A 20,402-nucleotide genomic window follows, 5' to 3' on the forward strand; every position below is an offset into this window, starting at 1 on the left:
TGGTAATTTTGTTCATCGTTATTTGGAGTGTACATTTCAACAGTTTCTTGCCCTTAAACTAAATTTAGACCCAATACTAAATTCTTTTTCTTTCAGTAATATCTCATTAGTATTTTTTTTGTCTTATGTAATTATTTTTTTTTGCTATTTCTATCAAATAAATCTAACCTTAAAGCCTTTACCAACAACTAACCGCATCTTGTATTAACAAATTTAAAAAAAGGAATTATACATTTGTACGGTCCTAGTTGACTTTGTGATTGTTTACTTTTGTGCTACAGTTAATTCTTATTATTTAAAATTCATACTGTAGGAATGTACTAATAAAAGATTATATATAATATTGTATTGAGAACAAAATTACTTCAGACATTGCTTCAGACTTAATTATCATAAGTTTCAATGTCTCATCAGCGGTTAGTTTTAATTAGTATGCAGTTATGCTCGGAAACAGAGAAATATATTTGAAGAAAAAAGGTATGATAAAAATTAATCTAAGAAAAAAAAGCAATAAAAATTTGAGATCTTAAGAGAAAAACGAAAAACATATAACAAAAAAAATAGTTTTGACATTTGTAATTAAATAAAGATAGAAAAGCTTAGACAATGCTAGTTTGAACAAACGAATCAAGATTATAATAACATTTTTATTTTAATGTTTATGTGACTTTTAAAACCATATTAGCATGCATATTGCAAGTCAGAAAGACATGTAAAAACGCCATCAATTTGGTTTTGTGCTAAGATTTTAATGAGAAACTGTAGTACCACTTGGAACAGAAAACTGATAGTCATTGTGTTATATCCAACAGTGTTGAGTATTTACATAATAAGCAGCATACCATAGAAAAGGTTATTAAAAATTATTTGTTTCAATCATAAAATAAAAAATAATGCACTGATAAATATTCCTGTTTGGCTTTGAAACAGATTAGAACAGATTCCAAGACATACTAAACAATTATGTATACCATTGTATTAGAGACATTTTTCCTCAAAAATTAAAATTAATGAAATTTATTCCAGTTTTGTTAGCCATGGCCATATACTACTCGGGGCTAACAAACTAATTTCAATTCCTTTTTAATATCTGTGGAAAGCTGTATATAATACGATGCGATAAACACCTATAATCATAAAAGGGATATTACAATGGTTCATTGCACGAGAATATATGCCTAATTTTAGGTATAGACGTTTTTTTTAGATGAACCTTTCCAACTATAGGTTTTATAAATGTTTAAAGAAATATATAAAAAAAGAAGAGAAGCTGTGCTCCTTAAAAAATTGTGTATGCATAAGGCAAAATTAATATAAATAGTATGAGTGAATGTTGACATAGGCTTTCTTAGACAATAATCCTTATGCATTAGTAAAGGGATGTCTATCTGTGTGTCTAACCACTGAACTGATTTGGTTCTCTTTTAATGTCCAGGAAGTTTATTTATATTTTGTTCCAAGAAAAAATTTAACAACCAGAATTTATTTTGTCTATTTCTTTTGAAGTCTAAAGTTTTAGGTGGAAGTGCTCCTAAAGGCCTCCAGGGGCGTTAACGCTGATAAGTTCTTAAATATCTGGATGTTTGTCTACGAGTATCCTATTTTTTTGGTATGTCCTTCATAGTAAAATATCTGGATAGATGTCTGTCCTGTAGGATCTCAGATAAAGTGGATAAGAAAAAAGCCTATGGATTATTTAGGTTTTTATACATTTTGCATGTAATTCCAGCCTACCCCAACCCCTAGGTAATATAAATGTACCCAAAGAATACACCCTCTCAATACACAAAATAAATTTAAGGAGGGTGAAATTACCTTAAATCTAGGGCCAAAGCAACCAGTATGGAATAAAAAAGTAAGTATTGACATTGGCCACCACCAACATCAGACAATGTAAATAAACTAAGTACAAACTTATAAACACTAAGACCACAGACAATGGCGGCAGTTATTAGTAGCAAAGCTACTCTATATATTTTTTTTAAATATCCAAGTCTTACTGTAAGAAAACGAATGTGGGAAACGTGATTTTCTCGGCTGCTTTTAAAGAACGACAGCTGAAATAATTTGTATAGAATTTTTAATATAATTTACTTTGTCCGTCGGTCTGTCCATCTGTCATGCTATAAAAGACAAATACACAATTTAGACAAGAAAAAAACCTACTAATAGAGAAGCTGCACTGCTATAAACAAGGATGACAACATCCATAAAAGCGAAGCACTGAAACGGTAGGACAAACGGACATTAACACTTGTATAGTGTCAGAACTGAATAATCAGAATATAAATGTATAAGAGTCGATGCAAAATTGTAAGTAAATTTGTTGAAAAACTGCTTGATACAGAATGATGTTTATGGACATACTTACATTTTTAGGACTTAATTATAGAGTTGCTTCGCTTATAATTTTGTACTTTGTTGTCCCAGGAATCAGTATACAAAAAAGCAGATCAATCGGATAATTAGATCATATAAAAATTTGTTGTTAAAAAAGTAAAAAAAATCAACATGTTTAAAATGGACGTACGGACATTTTGGTAATGATTATAGAGTTGCTACGCTTTCTAAATCACCATGCAAAGTTTGAAATCGATAGGACAATTCTAACATGCCTAAATTAACGAAAAAAGCTATCCGTGACGGACGGACGGACCGACCCTAATTATAGAAAAGCTTCGCTTTTAAAAACCACGAACATAACTATAATTGAACAGACAAAATAAGACAGCCTTTTATTGCGAATTAGTGAGAGTTTGAATTTAGCAAAGCGTTTGATATCAACGTTATCCTCCTTATACAGAATTTGAAAACTGAGTTTTTCCTTGTATAAAGAGGTAATGACGATATGTATAAACAAAAAAAGATTAAAATATATTCCTTTAACTTGTAGTAGATAAATTCATTGGAGCAATTAAAAAGGATATTTAGGTGAACATGGCACCCTCTTTTATCCAAATGATAAAAATCATTTCAATTTAACTAACTTACATATATTTAAAAGATAAGTTATCTATAAAAAGCAAAGAAATTATAAATAAAAAAAGATGTAGCTTAGCTTATTTAGACTTTGTAAACTACATAAATCCGTCAGGAAATAAGCTATTTTCAGTTAGCAATTGCAGAAAGCAACTTGCAAACTAATAAAAAAAGAAAATATGTTTAAAATATTTCAGGATTTTCTCAAATTTTGATCTTTATGAAAACCCTTCCTTGATCTTTAATATGACCTCAATACATGATAAACATTACTTTGTCTTTCATCTTTTCCCAGGGAGAGAAAGAACTTTTGAAATAAAAATATTTCACCTGATTATTATGTGTACAATTTTGTCTTTGATAGAATGTAAATATCAAAGGGATGAACATGTGTAATTTAATAAAGTGTCATTGACCTCTCACTCCTTGTATTTGCCTGTAAATATTCACTAAGAAAATTGTTGGTTACATGTTGAATAATGAAGATCCAAGCCAACTATTTAAACTCAAAGTTTACAGTTTATATGAATTTGTGTGTGTGTGTGTGAATGTATGCTCTAAGGGACAATCTAAGTTTCTAAAAGTTGATATTTTAGTTATAGTTTTAGTTAAATCATAGAGAATGTCTGACCTATGTATTTCAGCTAATAGCTTTCTATTTACACCGGCATCAATAGGTTCTATAAATTAATATCAAAATCTTAATTTCAACTATTGAAATATTATTGTATTACTTTTTATCCATTTATTAACATTAAATACTTTTAAAAGTAACAGCAGAAGCGCCCCTAGCATCTGAGGCTCATATTGGAAGGGTCAGAGGGGCTTGGAAAATAGCTTAAAACCATCCCAAGGTATAAATCTTAAATTGAAAGTCTAAAACCATCATAGGACCTATGTGAAGATTACTTTTAAAAAAGAACCACTTCGGTGTTTGAGACTTTAAGTTCAGACAAAGAACTCTTCCTACTTTCTATGATAGGATAGGACACTTTTATGCATATAAGAACAAACTTCTTACAATATTTATGGTTCTTATTTGTGTTTGTTTGTGAGAATATGCATGTGTAATATAACATTCTTATTGAAGGCTTTTGTGAAAAATGCTTAGATGTCCTTATAGCATATATTTTTATGTTTATGGAGTGTACTCTTAAATATATATTTGCAGCCCACACATCAACAACATTTCAAAACTTTCAAAGATCAATCTTTATCTTAAACTTTAAACTCGCTAGAGCCTGGGTAAAAAATGTAAAAGTAATCCAGAAACTTTTACCTTTTTATTTCCTCTTCCATTCTGGTATAGAGAGGGAATAACATTATTGAAAACAGAACACACAAAAGAGCAATAATAGACTGCTGGTAATCTTCCCCTGATCACTAGGGTCATTGAGGGTTTTATTTGATCAGGTTTCTTAATTAAAAATTAAGTCTACAAAATTATTACAAATACAATCATTATTAAATATTTTGCAATCTTAACACACAAAAAAATTAAACTTAATGTAATCTTTCTTATATCCCTTTTTTGTATAATATCCTTGTTAAAGAGATGCTTTTCTAAAATTAAGGTCCTTCCGTAACAGATAGTTCTTCTTGTTAATTTTGGCATATTAGAATCCTCATATCAATGTTTACTGTAACAGTTGGTAACAAATTACAAAGCGTAACAACTCTATAATCATTACCAGTAAGTTTAAAATGATAATTTTTAACTTTTTTACAACAACTTTTAAAAACTGATGTATGAAATGTAAGAAAGTCTTTCAACAATATCCTGTATTTACGCAATTTTACAACATTACGAAATTAGTTTAATTATATAAATTAATATTCTGCTCGTGTAAATGTTCGTTTGTTCTATCATCTGATTTGAGAGCTTCACTTTTATGGATGTTGTCATCCTTGTTCTATTAAATGTTAGATGTGAAAAAGTGGACCCAAGGAATTAGCTCAATTACAAGTTTTACAATATGTTGGCTAAATTAATCCTTCCCAATCAATTCGCAGACTAAAACAAGAATAAATATCCATGAGAAGCAGCAGCCTTTAAAAATAAGTAAAAGGCACATTAAAGCCAACTTTTTTTGCTAACTGATGAACCGATATGGTTCTCCTTTCCAGTGGAGCTTTTATAGGTCCTGAGATGGTTTAAGGCTATTTTATTTCTAATAATAAGTCTCGGTATGGTTTTAGGCTATTTTATATCCTTTTTAATATTTATATGCTTTTTATGATATTTGCCCAAAAAAGGGTGCCAAAAACCACTTTTTAATCAAACAAGCTTTAGGTAGGTAGTTTATGAAGCAAATTAAGTAAACAATTTAGATACAACATATCATTTATGTACCTATAAATTTTTGTAAATTTAAAAGATCTAGGTATCCAAATTTACATACCTCTATTTTCTATGAAATGTATTTATAATATTCATATTGTTTCAGAATTGTTGATTCTTTGATAATTTGACATAATAAAACCTTTTTCCTTTTATATCAATAATAACACAATAACATTAGACAAAAGATATATAGAAGCACAGATACTATTGCATTATGGTAAGTTTGCATTTGAGTTACATCCATCCATAATCTACAATTATAGTTTAAGTCAGGGGTGTATATTCTGTATGGTTGACCATGGTAATGAGAGGAGAGGGGGGGGGGGGGGGAATCAAATAAAAATAAAATAGAGTCTCCATTTTTCATCTTCCTTACTGGAAAAAACTAGGAGGGAAAAAAATAAAATATGTTGGAGCAGGGAAAAAAATGAATCTTGTACAGAATATACAGTGATACACCCCTGGTTTAAGTCTATTTTTACTCAATTATTTTAACGCTTTCCATGGACAAAATGACCCCTGTTTATAAAAGTCCCGGATACAAAAAAATATAATAACCATCAAATTGATAAATACATAGGAAAATGTATTTAACCTTTCAATCTGTTTGGGTAAATAGATATGACAGGGGGCCACAGAATACAATATTACATTTTATTGCATGAATAACTAAAGATCGTGCCTTTAGAAATCTATATGTAAATTCAAGTAATACCCCAAAGAAAGATTGGAAATTAAACACCAGTTATTATAATTACAAAAGTTTTAAAAGCTATTGTTCCATCTCAACCCAAGATTACTTTATCAAACTAATCTATTTTTGAAAAATCTGAATAAGATATTTAAGGTTTCTTTTTTCTTTTTAATTACAAAATTTATTTAGCTAATAGATATTTTCTTTTGGTTATAAATATGCTCTTTTTGATGGACATGCTGTAGTTATACAGTGTGTGTATGTATTTTGAATAGTAAGACATTTTTTAAGGTTTTCACGGATATAAATAAACAGGAAAATGTTATTTTTAGTAACAGAAATTTTAAACATGTTATTGCTTGACAGCCGAACTTTACATTTTAGAATTTAGTCTTCTTCTAAAAAACTTCATGTACAGAACATCCTTGTTTGTTTTAAAAAAGCTTAAAAAATAAGACATGCATTTTCAGTTTTTTTTGCTTTCTTTGATCCCTTGACTTTTCAATGTATACATTTTTACATGCATAATCCATTACCTCAGATTATGTGGTTTCATCACAGAGAAAATGTCAGGATTAAACAAGTAAAATAGTTTATATTAAGTTTACTAGCTAGGTACATCTTAAATTAAGTTTTTAATGTATCAGTATTATACTTCTTGAACTAGAACATGAGATAATTTTGACTTTTATATGGTTGAAAAAGGTTTTGGGGCATTTAGTTTAAGAATTTTTAAAGCACAAAAGTTTCTACCAAATTACGGTTTAATAATATACCTCCCCTGCTCTACTGCTACTATGTCAGGTGCTCGACATAAATAGTTAGAGTCGGTGGAATGCCTTGGCCCAAAAACAGGCGCAACTCACTAACATGCACAGTTAGTACTTCTTAGACAAAGGTTGTACAATTAAAGGGTTTGTTTTCTAATGGGCATTGGCAAATGGACTCTTTACACCGCAATCATAGGGCTTAGGGCTGACAACCCTATCCCATATCCATAAAAACCACTTTGTTACAGAAACTTAGACAAATTGTCAGCGGCCTATGCTCCCCCTAAGTGAAAAGGGCAATGCATTCAGGCATACCATTTTTACAGATGTCTATTCACTTCATTTTAAGGTTCCCCTTATCCCTGAAAACAAGTAGACAGTCTTTATATATGTGCATTGCCTCGGGGGGTTACACAAGTACAACAAAAGTCTCATACAACCTTAGATAGAGGTTACCATGACATTCTTTTGTTACTTTATATAATAGAGTAGTTATATATACGAGTACAATATCTAGTATGATCTGGTTAGGTGTGTCTATAGATAGTAGACTCATTAGGATTCGGACTATTTTTAGTGGCGGTATCTAAACACCTAAAAACACTGTAAAGTTTCTTCTCCTTAGGCCCTAACCACGACACATAAAAAATTGACGACAGGGGGATATTTAACCCCTTAATCAGTAGTTATAGAAGCTAAGCAAATAGTTTAAACTTCCCTGCCATTAAAGCGAACTAGTTTGCCTAATATTTCTGCTAATAATTGTAGTCATTTAATTGTTTAATCAACCAGCAAACAAAGTTTTTGTTAATAAACATTGTCCTTTCCTTAGATCCTTGTGAAATTTATAGTCTTGCTTTTTGAAGACAATAAGTTAAGGAGTTACTTCTCTTAATCTTTATGCCACCATTAATCCTCTCAATATGCAAAGTCACTTACTGGCTATAAACATTATTATCAGGCCATACTAAAAACATTCACATACCACTTACATTGTTAAGATAATTTCTTTTAAAAGCAAAGATTATATACATTTAGAATCGATTCTACGTTCGTAACAAAGAATTATGATCGTTATTTCAAGCTTTGAATGATGATTTTCTTAACAATAAGACTCCATTTAATATTCATAGTAACTCTTTAAGTCAATACCAAAGAGACAATACATCTATTTCGACATTTTAAACAGGTTTTTTAAAGAGAAAAACGAACAGTTATGTAAAAAATATGACTTTTTTGCGATTCGACTAACTTTTTTCAAATGGGGAAAAAGTGGTCCGATCTGCATGCGACTAGTACTGTTAGAAAGCTAATGACCTCAGCTTTCCATTCATAGTTTAAAATGTTGAAAAAAAATATTTTAAGGGGGTGTACCACCCCCCCCCCCACGCGTGGGGTAATTCAGGTATAGACCACCCGCCGCCCTTTAGACCAATTTTTGACAGACTTCTAGTTGCGAGATCTTAATCGGACCAAGACAGGCTTCTTCCTCATTGCCATATCATTCATTTGTGATAAAAAAACCGGAAAAAGTTTTTTGGAAGTAGGTTTATTTTGGGTAGAAGCAAAAAAAGTTATCGGAAAAACCCCACGCTTCCCTATATTTTATTCTAGTATTTATGCTGTGTCTATCTGGCAGTAACAATAATTTTTTTCAGTAGGTACCACAGCAACTCAATAAAAAAAGTCAGTAAGTCCAAATTTTTTTAAGCGAGTCTCATATTATTCAATGCGACAGTATCGAGTCCTGTGGTTAGTATTTCATACAAGTAGTTTGGGGTGATTTATCAAGTCCGTAAAAAAAAGTATGTCTCTAAGCTATTAAAAATATTGTAATATTTGAATGTAATTGTTAAGAAAATCACAGCTGTGCACAGGTTATTAAATATTTAGAGTGCAACTATCCCACATTTTACAATCTAATAACCTAATCTAATATGCAACTCATTAATTTATGAATTTTTGCTATCATTCTTTTTTTTCATTGTAACATATGCTGAAGTTAAACATTTTAAAAAAGACATTTTTACCAAAGTTAGTAAGGAGTACACACTTTATTTTTATTTAATTTGACTTACTCGAAATGAAATAGGATTTTGATAATCATTTGACAATATAGGGCCATTCTTTGAAAAGGTTAATTTTTAGCGGAATCTATTGACCACCCCCTAGTTGGCACTGATTCCCTTAGTATTAGTTATATTAGCATATAGATTACTCAATAATTCACCCCCACCTCCCCCCCCCTCCCACAGATATACAAAGGTCTCAAGATATAATCTATCCACTTAATGTGGGTTTTTCTATAATTGCTTTTTTCCCACAAAAATAATCCAGACAAGACTAGACGTGGTCTGTGTGACAAGGACGAGAAATATCCTGAAAAAGAAACGAAAATATTCAGATTTCAATTAGTCTTTTTTTGTCTGTGAAAAACATTTATGTTATGAAAATTCCTTAGGTATCAAACATTCGAATGAGCTTATAATATTCAAATTTTAAGGATGAACAACAAATAAGTTATTTTAATTTCATTTCTTAATTCGCCGACAATTAAACATTTTACTACTAATGTTATTTTCAGTATGACTCAGAAGAAACGGTTTTAATTAAAAATAAAACTGATTTAGAGCCATATACAAGAAAATGTAGGTATTATTAGTATCTCAAGAGACAAATACTTTTCCTGTAAGAGGTTTGTAATCAAAATTCAACCTAGACTACTAATTCATTGCCTCTACAAAAGAATAGAGCAGGAGCTTTAGAATTATCGTTCATCAAAGGTATCGTAAAGTGATAGAAAATTGCATTAAAACTGATAATAGAAACAACATTAAGCTTTAAATAGCATTCCTTTAAGATGGATGTGTGTGAAACTGTATATAAATTCTGATATCTTGAATGAGGATTGAATATGTATAGACTGTGTAATAGCTGTTAAACATTGATACACGGATATACCCTTATATATAAATGTTGCAATAGTAAAAAAGTACCATAGTCAAATGTTTTAAATGTGATTTTATAACTCACTTACTGCCATAGTTGGTGTAGGTCAGACGTAATAATCCAATAATGTGGCCGGGTTTTTCCAACTATTTGTTCTATAATTTACTTATTATGGATCTATGTCTATTATCTTTAATAGTTAGACGTTGTAAACTCTATAAGCATGACATTGGTGGCTCTATACCTAATCACTCTATTTACACCTTACCTGTAGTTTGGCTTGCAATGCATCCTTGTCTTGAGATGTAGTAGTTAACTCTTGAATACGAGCAACATACTCGGTTTCAACACCACGCAGTCTCTCCTTAAGTAGACAAGATACAGTGTGGCCACAACCCAAAAAATACTGATACTGAAGAAAAAAAGGGAAATACTGAAAATACTGAATCCTAAAACAAGAAAAAATACTGAAAATACTGAAGAAAAAAAAGGAAATACTGAAAATACTGAATCCTAAAATAAGAAAAAATACTGAAATACTGAACAAAAAAATACAAATACTGAATAAGTATTTTTTTTATATGATTCCTCATTTCAAAATTTCATATCATCATAGCTTTATTATTAGAGGGATATTTTAAAGATCTTTTAATTTTGCCTCTTAGATTTTCTTGCACCAATTAAGCAGAAAATGACTGATAAATATTTTAAATGATTACAAAACTTAAATACTTTTTAGTTGAGATAAGAGCCTAGACGTCCAACCTTTTTTTTGGGGCAGTGGGGGGTAAAATTTTTTTAAAGGGGGGTAATTCGCTTTTGGGGGGGGGTAAAATGGCGCGCGAAGCGCGCCGCAATTTTTTTTACCCCCCCCAAAAAAAAATTTTTACCCCGGGGGTAAAAAATCTGACATCAACTACTTGAAAAAACATCTTATTTATGCAATTTTTTTTTGGAATTTAAGAAATAATGAAAATACTGAATCATGAAAATTTCCAAAAACTGAAAAATACTGAATAAAATTTTCAAATACTGAATATTCAGTATTTACTGAAAATACTGAAGCCCCAATTTCCAAATACTGAAGAATACTGAAGATTTTCAGTATACTGAAGAATGTGGCCACGCTGAAGATATTAACATTTTTGCAATATTTTGAAAATTCAGAAGTTATCAAGAGTACCTTAAATGTTCCTATAAGTAAATCACAACGACGTTCTAGAGATGTTGAAAAATACAATTTGTGTTATGAGTAGCAGGAAATGCTTTGGACACTGAACAGGCAATGCTCAAAATTATACTCAAAGGGGACTATCCACGAACTAGAGCACGTGATTCTAAGTACCTTGCAGCATTGATCCTAAGTATTTTCTTTCAGAATATAATAGGTCACCATTAATCATTAAAATATTTACGAGAAAATTTATTTTTCACCATGTTTTTTTTAGGTATTTTGATTGATTTTGAAAACTTATAGTAATGTGATATATGTGGTAAATCTTTTACTCAAAAACTTGTACAGACACATATTTGGACTACGACTTATGTACAGTATAAATGACTTTCCATATATATTAGTTTATAATATGTATGTTTTACTTTTATGTACAAGAAATTGATAATAGTAACATATAATTTGATGATACATATGCGAATACTCATGTTATACATGTTGTAAATTAAACCATATTAGCGTTAATTTAAACATACATATGAGAAATAGTTAATGTACTTTTGACTTTTTTTAATTTTTAGCATTTGACAACATGGACAATTAAAGACACCTCGAAATCAACAAAACGTTTGATAAAATTTTGACTAAAAATGCTGGACATTTTTTTACTTTTCTTCAACTTGAAGTGGTGAAATATAAATTTTCTCGTCAATATACTAATGATTAATAGTGACCTATTATATTCTGAAAGAAAATACTTAGGATTAATGCTGAAAGGTACTTAGAATCACGTGCTCTTGTTCGTGGATAGTCCTCTTTTGCCCTTTATACCTAACTTTGGCGCTTCGCTTCACTAAATCCCCAAGTACATTTAGCAGGTACATTAAATGTGTTTATTTATTGATAAATGACGTTTGAGCTTTCGTAATACAAGTTTAATACCTACATAACATTGCATTGTGTCTAACAACAAAAAACTTACAATTTGACTTTCAGCTTCTTGTAGCTTGTTCTTGATATCATTCAAAACCGAATCTTTCTTGACTATATCAGTCTGGGCTTCTTCTAGCTCATTCTTCATAACGACATATCTATGAAATATATTCAACATTGTTTTAACTTGGTTATTAGATCACATTTTTGTTGATTTCCCCAACCTATGAATATCTACTCTTTTGCTTGATCTGTCCGTTTGTCTAATTATAGTTTACTAGGTTTTAAACTGACAATTGAACATCCACAATTTTCTCATTTCTTTAAGTTCTTGCGTCTACATCAGTCATTCAGTTACAACATAAAAGTACTTCAGCTCAATAGATTAGAGTAAAACACTAGAGGGAGAAAGGGTTAAATAACTCACTGTATCTCCCCATCGCAACCACCTTGTTCAACCTTCTATTGGGTCCTTGAAAATCAACCAATGGTGTCGCTTTAATTAACCCAGCCAAGTAGCAGAAAATCATTTAAAAGCAAACGAAGAAGGTCGTTGAAAACGGAAGGTAGGTATATTTCTGTATATACATCTATACCGTAGATCTGTTCTTTTCAGTCTATCTAAATCATTTTTTGTTTTTAATTTACCTTTGTTCAGCTTGTCCACATGTAGTCTGGATCATTGATAGTTCATTTTCAAGCTCAGCATTGCGTGCAGTCATTCTTTCGAGCTCAGAATTTGCCTGAAAATAAATCATTAGGATTAATTTTAAACAGAAATCTTTAGAGGGTGTCGTAGATTAGTGGTAAAACATGGCGAGAGTTCTAGAATGGAATCTCCATGTGGTAACTAGACTTTGTTGGTTGTAGTAAACTGTAAGAAAATGGGGTAGTTTGAGATGGAAACTTAAAATTTACTTCCATATCAGTGGAAAACTTAACTCTATCTAACACAAACATCTTAAAAACAAATAAGCCTCTGGAGGTTTTGTCAGCATTTTAAATACTTGTTTTCAAAGAAAAAAATTCCAATTTTAAACATCTTAATTGGAACTGATGATCTATTTAATAGTAAACAAATGTCTTCCATAAATAAAATGTTAAAAAATAACTCGTGTTTATATATATATATATATAATATCATTAAAATAAGTAGGTAATCTTTTTTTTTATTTTCAAAGATAAAAAAAATTAGTCACCTGAACACTGGCTATATCAAGCTGTTGTTTCAACGCAGCTTCTCTCTCTTCAGCAGATTTCAGAGTTGCTTCAAGAGAATCTTTGCTCTCCTTAACAAACAATATACTTTAGATTACAAGAAGAATAGATTTAATATATTATAAAGGGTGTGCAAAAAAATGCAAACATTTTTAAAATTGAAATTGCGCGGCTTGTGTTAACAGTAGAAAAATATTACGCATACCGTTAGATCCGCTAAGAAGTCTATTTTTTGAAAATATAAGAACGATTCCTTTGCTACGTATATTTACGGAGCTACGTGTTAAAATGTCCCAACTGATATAAAACTTAGCTTGCGAGTAAATTTTAAAATATAACTAAAAATTAGAGAAGATATTTTGCAAAAAGAGATGCCTAACATTCATGTTGTCAAAAATTGGAATGTACAGTATAAATCAAATAGTATAAACATAAAAACGTATAACAGATTGTTTTTTTTTAACATTCTTTGAACTTTTTTGAAGTCTACCTAACCATTTTGGTGACGAATGAAAAATAAAGAATCGAGCAAAAAAAATTTTTAATCTTACATAAAATTATCAAACCTCTAATTTTTATGCAAAATACCTAGGTAATATATTTTCTTTAAAAATATTATAAAATGGCCAAACCAATAAAAAATCTCTTCATTTAAAGAGAAAATTAAAAATTATAGGGTAAAGCGGGGCGAACTCTGTGCTTTTTTCGGTTTTTTGAACCTGCAAATCGTAAAAATATTTTTTTTTAAATTGGACCAAGACCAAGTAGAAAGATCTCGGAAAAGTCGATCAGGTTCTAAAAGGACATAAACCTAGGACTTTGGGAAGTTTGTCAAAATTGATCTCTAAAACGGCACAGACTTCGCCCCGCCTCGAGGCGAAGTCGGTAGGGCATTTTCAAGCTTAAAAAAATCGATGACGTATTGATTTTATTACAGCATGCCCAAAAGGTAAAAGTTGCTAAATGTAATAAAGACTATGCACAATTTTTTTTTTAAGATAGGTCAATGTTTTCTTCCAAAAAGAAAAAAATTTTCCGAAGTACGCGAAATTTGACTTTGTTTTCGAAATTTTTTTTTGATAAAAAACATAAAAATACTACTAGAAAAAAATAACTTTTTATGACGTTTAAGGCCTGATCCATAAATTCAGGCAATTTTGAATAGATTTGGCCAAAAAAAATTTGTTCTATTAGCAAAATTTCCTAAAAAATTCAAGTTGAAAAAAAAGAAAAGTTTGGCAAAATCTGTGGTCTATTTTCCAGCTTCAAAAAACCTATGACATATTGATTTAATTACAGCATGCCCTAAAGGTTAAATTTGTTAAATGTAATAAAGAGCAGTCACAAAAAAAATTATGAAGATCGGACAATTTTTTCTACAAAAAAAAAAAATTTTAAAGTACGAGAAATTTGACCTTTTTTCTCGAAAATTTCACTTTTTTATATAAAATTGAAAAAGTTAGTATAAAAAGTGAAAAAACCGAGTTCGCCCCGCCTCATAAAAAGTCTATTTGAGAAAAAACTATACAAGCTTTTTTAAAGTTTTAAACGGAAATGGATAGCCCATAAGATTCTTAATAAGTCCCCTGAAGACGTCTAAGCTCTAGCTCTTACCAGTTTTTGTCCAACTTACCGTTTTTCCGACCGAAGCAAAAAAAATCGAAAAAAAAAATTTTGTCGTCCGACTTTGAGACCCAATAAGTACCCTAAAAATTCATCTCACAAAAATTTCACTTTATACTTTTTTGTAGGGAATTTAATTTATGATTTTATGTTTTTTTCTGTCAGTCGATTAGAACATGGAGAAAAATATCATTTAATGAAGGTGTGTAAAAAAATAAAGACTTCGCCCCAATACCGACATCGCTCCGCTTTACCCTACATTATTTGAAAAAATTTCTTGAGGTAAAAAGTAAAAAATATTTCACGAATTGTAAATCTTTTCCTCTTTGAAATATGAAATTCAAAAATAGATCCATATACCATCATATGTTCATTTCTTAGATACAAACTTTTATAAATATTTTTTTGTAGTATTCAAATAAGCAATATTCTATCCAATACCCCCTACTGCACGCCACTGTAATTAATACTTCTTATACTTCCTTAACATTACATATCTTATTTTTACATATATATCTGACCAATAAAATGATTAGTAATATCCTTTTCCTGTAATTATTCGTATTTATACATATATGTGTTGTATACTAAAGTGTACCATCACCTCCACCAAATTTACGTATATTTAACTTATATTTATAAAAAAAAGTCATCTTGTTCTTTGGCTCTAAAACTTTTGGTACCCTAATTAATTTTTATAGGTTGGTTCCAAACTAAATGTGTTCAAACTTTCCGACCACTAATTTTTATCTACAGATGGCATAATTTTGATTATCATTAAATGCTGTGTACATCAATTTATAATCCATCGTCTTATCCCTTGAGATCCCTGTAACTCTGTCTGTCCTCTTATGCATGCTATACAAATACATTACTTGAGCTTGGTTAACCTTCAAACAAGATTTAGGACCGGTTTTTAGCCATATATTTATTCTTTTTTTTCCCTTGAAAAGAACAACAGCATTTCTGATTTATAGACATTTACATTACCGTTTTTAATATTAAAATTTTACAGGGTTAAGAGTATGAACAATAATTGTACATACCCAATTATGATAAAAAAAAATTGTTGGTGCAAAATTTAAACCGACTAATCAAGGTTTAATAAAGTCTCAAAAGTTTTTATTTAATTGTTAGAAGTTATATAAGATAACCTTTAATTAATAAGTAAGATAAGTCAAATAATAACATAAAAAATATTTTTAAAAACCCCCCAATGGGGATTGATAAATAACCAATTATAGAATACTAAAAGATACATCCTTCTATATTGCTGTGCCTGGAGCTAGAAAATTATCCTATACATACAAAATCCTTAATACTACAGTAAAAGGATCTCTTTCTGTTTGTCAGTGTTTACTGAAGGGTCTCGTTAACCGCTGAACCGATATGGTTCTTATTTTCTTTACAAGGTAAATTTTTATAGGTCCTGATAAGGTTAATAACTATTTTGAGGGAGGGTACAACACCCTGACAGGAGAAATTGCACACAGAAAAAAATTACTCCCCCACCCCAAATGTTTTTTTTTAAATTTAAAATTAAATTCGGGTTATCGAAATCATCTTCCCCATCCTCAAAGCCCCTAGATACCTCTAAGGGCGTAGCCGCTAGTATAAAACTATAAAGAAGTATGTATTTTTGTCTGAAGCAAAAGATCTTAAAAATTGAATATAATGTGTACTCTTCAAAGAAGCTTTATAAAAATCTGATGGTGATTTTAGTCTATCACCCGCAATGCACTTGAAGCTAGGGGCAAAGCAACTAGTTAAAAATATTTTGAAAAGGGAGAGGGTGAGGTAATAAATAAAATTTTTCAAGTGTCACATAATATTTTTAACTATTTAGTAATAACCAACAATATTAAATACTTGAGCTCATTTATAGACATTTATTTCCTATATAGATCTGACATGGATCTTAAAGCAATTTAGTAGGCCGTTAAATAAAATGTAAAAATTGGAAGATTCTATTAAACAAAAGTTGTCGCAAATATAGGTATTAAATAATCCTAAAATAAACATTTCCGTTATCCCTGGACAGGTCTGGGTAAGTATTAGGGTTGGGCTGGATACTTTTTTTTTTGGCCGGATAGCGGATATCCGGCTGATTTCTAATGCCGGATATCCAGTTCAAATGCCTTTCGTGAAACTACTACTTTTCGAAAAATTAATATTTTCTGAAGACAAAAAATTAGAAATTACAGCCATTTAAAATTTAAATAGTAGGGATTTTTGTAGTATAATATAAACGATTATAATGCCAGATATCCTGCCGGATAATTTATATACGGTCGGATATTTAAAATGTCCGGATATCCGGCCCAACCCTAATAAGTATTAACTGATTATAATCCTATCATAAACACACATTTACACCACAACAAAAACACCATATAGGTACAAACAATATTGAGTAACACTTTTATCTGAGGCGTAACTAGCTACTCTATAACTTAGGTATGTCTTTATGTCCATCTTATGCACCAAAAAGATACATGTGATCAATCACGAACACTTGCAAGTAGCTTAGGCATGGGAAATTAAATGTCTAACTACTGTTTCAAGTTCTCTATTTCCTTTACTGTAAGTTTAAATATTATCTACTTATTGCCTCGTATAAGGAGGTGATTTTTTTCGCGAATTTTCTGTAAAGTTTAGTAGTCAAATGCGCTTGTAAAGTCAAACTAGGCTTAATTATAACTTAATGTATATATATAAAATGGCCAATAAGAACAGTTTGACATATTGACCTAACACACAACTTTAGTAAAAATACGCGAAAAAAGTTACCCTTTTTTTTCAATTGTTAAAACTGATGTTTGATTGACATAATTCACTTTACAAGTAAACATGATTCTAAATTGAATACCTGAACCTTCTTATGAATTATGCTCCAACAAATAGGTAACAAATAGGGGGAAAATTACCTTTAATGTTTGGATATCTTGAGTAAAGGTGGTGAGTTGTGTTTCCAAAGATTTTATTTGGTTCGTCTGTTCCTCTTGCATAGCTTCAAGATCCTGACGAAAAAGTAAAAATAAATTACTAATCTTTTAATCGCGAGAATATCAATATTACCCCTTTCTGTTTGTTTGTAACAAAGGATCTCGCTAACCACTGAACCGATCGGGTTATCCTTAACAGACAGGGTAGCTATACATACGTTCCGGGAAGGTTTATAACTATTTTGGGGGAGGGTAACATCACCAACCCCAGAGAAATCGACAAAAATAAGTAAAAAAAACCGCTGCCATAAGGACATTCTTTGCAATTAGCTAAAAACATAACTAACTCCATCTATCACCGAAAAAAATATTTTTGGTAATTAGCTGATTTTAAAATATATTGAAAAGAAACAATTTTACGTGTCCCTAGAGGCCTCTAGGGACGTAGCCGCTAGTTTTCGTATAAAGAAATATATAATCCTAATTTGTTAAATAATATTATTGCCCAATATTGAAAATAGATTGATGAGAAACATGTGCAATTGACTACGTATAGATTTTATATTATTTTAAGAAAATAAGTTTTCTAAAGCACAACTAATATGTAATAATGGATATATTATTACTTGAATCTTACACCAGATTTTCATGTTCTATAATAAAGTGTACTCTGTAGCAGGCTAAAATAACGATCTCCCCCAATCCCCTCCTACTGGATAAACTGCCCTAATTTGTTAATCTAAAAATAAAATGATCTAAACCATCTCGACTTCAGTGAAGCTTAATTAAATGGAACAACTCATAGCTTGAGTGCCTAGCGAGAAATAAAGGACAAACAAGAAAAAGGTATAGTTGCATGAAGTGCATTCCATAAGAATGATTTCAAGTAGAAGTTACAAATATACCATCAAGCATAAATAATTTTGTATTAAATAAAAACAATTTGACATCACTAAATTAGTCGTCATGCTGTTTTTGTGAATATAAGCCAGCTATATAAATTGCATATAACACAAGAATAGGATTTTTAAGTCTTGATATTTTTTAAACTACATGGTAGAAAATTAAAATTCTTTCAAATAAAAACCCTATAAATGTAATTTAAACCATTGAACAGGAAAAACATTTCAATTAATCAAGGTTAAATGCATTTCGTGCAACAACCCCTTTATGATACACACCCCTCCTCAACTGAACTTTATATTAAAAAAATGTCCCAGACATTCGGACAATTGGGCGTTCAAATAGGACCTAGTGGTAGTTAGAATCAGTTGAGAACAAAATCGTAGCCGTTCCTTCTTGCCAGATATGGCCATTTTAAGATTTTAGTCAAATTACACTAAATAACCTGATACAAACTTCACTCTACATTGATTCTTTTAGTGTAATTGTAGTGGGACAGCCCTAAAATAGAGAAGCTTTGCTCCTCTGACCAAACTGACTGCCTGGAGTTCCTAACAGGAAGTGCCTTAATGTATTAACACAAGTGGGGATTCGAACCCATTCCCAAAACTATCCAACATGGAATAGCTGTATATTACAGCATGATGACAGTAATTTGTATATTGGGCTCGGACAATGATGCCCCTCTGGATACCCCCTGCTAATCCTGGCTGTTGTTGGTGACCAGCAGGGTCAGCTCCTTGTTGGACTTGTTCCTTGGTTTCCCAACAGTCAGTCCCCTGCGCTGGAAGTAGAGTCTGGTCTTGACCACCATCTCTCTCCTGGGGGGCAGTTTGATGTGTAAACCCAACCCTATCCAGTTTGCGCCTCCTTGGGGCACCTCGAACACCTCGGTGTACAACTTAGAACAGCCCCTGTCCAGTTTTCCATTTTCATCTTCTCGGGGCCCTACCTGGATGGGAATGGCCAGCAACTCCATGCTACCCATATCCTGGTCATCTGTCAGCTCTGAACAAATGTAGACAATGGCTGTGGCTGCCAGTGGCCTCATGAGATCTGCCTTGGCCAGATAGTTGATTGTACGGCCAGAGCAAATCTTGCCTTCAGTCGCTGGTGTTGGGAGGAGCTCTGGCCCTGGGCCTTTCCCAGGCTTGGCAGGGCTGGGGCCACTGGCTCAATGGGAGTGGGGGCGACCATGGCTACTCTCCCAATTGATCCATACCATCATCTCTATCAAACAGTAACTGTGTCCACTGACTCCCTCAGAAAGAACCCTCCCAGGTTTAGGGCATGGTTCAAGATACACACCACCATGATCTTCTGGAGGATCAAGATCAGGGTAGAGCTATGATGAGATGCTCCCCTGACAATCCCAGATCAGCACAGCTGCCATGGAAGGATAGCTGCAAGTAATGAGCCGCACTTAGGCTTAGGAGGCAAGATGCTGGTGTGAATCTTGAATCATACCCTGAACCTGGGAGGGTTCTTTCTGATGGAGTTGGGGAGACACAGTTATTGTTTGATGGACCCATGCTGATGGTATAGATCAGTTGGGAGAGAAGCCATGGTTGCCCCCACTCCCATTAAGCCAGTGGCCCCAGCCCTGCCAAGCCTGGGGAAGACCCATACTCATCAAACTAACCATGAGGACAGAGATGGTGGTCAAGACCAGGCCAAACTTCCAGTGCAGATGCCTGGCTGTGGGGAACCCCAGGTACAAGTCCAACAAGGAGCTGACCCTGCTGATCACCAATAACAGCAAGGATTAGCAGAGGGTATCCAGAGGGGCATCCATTGCCTGAGCCTTATAGACAAATTACTGTCGTCATGCTGTAATATACAGCTATTCCTTATTAGATGGTTTTGGGAA

General features: G+C 31.7%; 1 protein-coding gene across 1 annotated transcript in view; it reads right to left on the minus strand.

Annotated features, from left to right (window-relative positions):
• LOC145324466 (uncharacterized) overlaps window positions 1-20,402 on the minus strand; it is a 129,669-nt gene that overhangs the window by 15,988 nt on the left and 93,279 nt on the right. Inside the window, exons 31-35 of the mRNA XM_080167053.1 lie at window positions 17,612-17,704; window positions 13,043-13,132; window positions 12,492-12,586; window positions 11,893-12,001; window positions 10,005-10,100 (exon numbers count right to left, since the gene is read on the minus strand). Of these exons, the coding sequence (XP_080023179.1) occupies window positions 10,005-10,100; window positions 11,893-12,001; window positions 12,492-12,586; window positions 13,043-13,132; window positions 17,612-17,704 (483 nt within the window). The remainder of the gene's footprint in view (window positions 1-10,004; window positions 10,101-11,892; window positions 12,002-12,491; window positions 12,587-13,042; window positions 13,133-17,611; window positions 17,705-20,402) is intronic.

This window comes from Acartia tonsa, chromosome 7 (genome assembly GCF_053477335.1).
Source record: "Acartia tonsa isolate MP-2025a chromosome 7, ASM5347733v1, whole genome shotgun sequence".
Lineage (NCBI taxonomy): Eukaryota > Metazoa > Arthropoda > Copepoda > Calanoida > Acartiidae > Acartia > Acartia tonsa.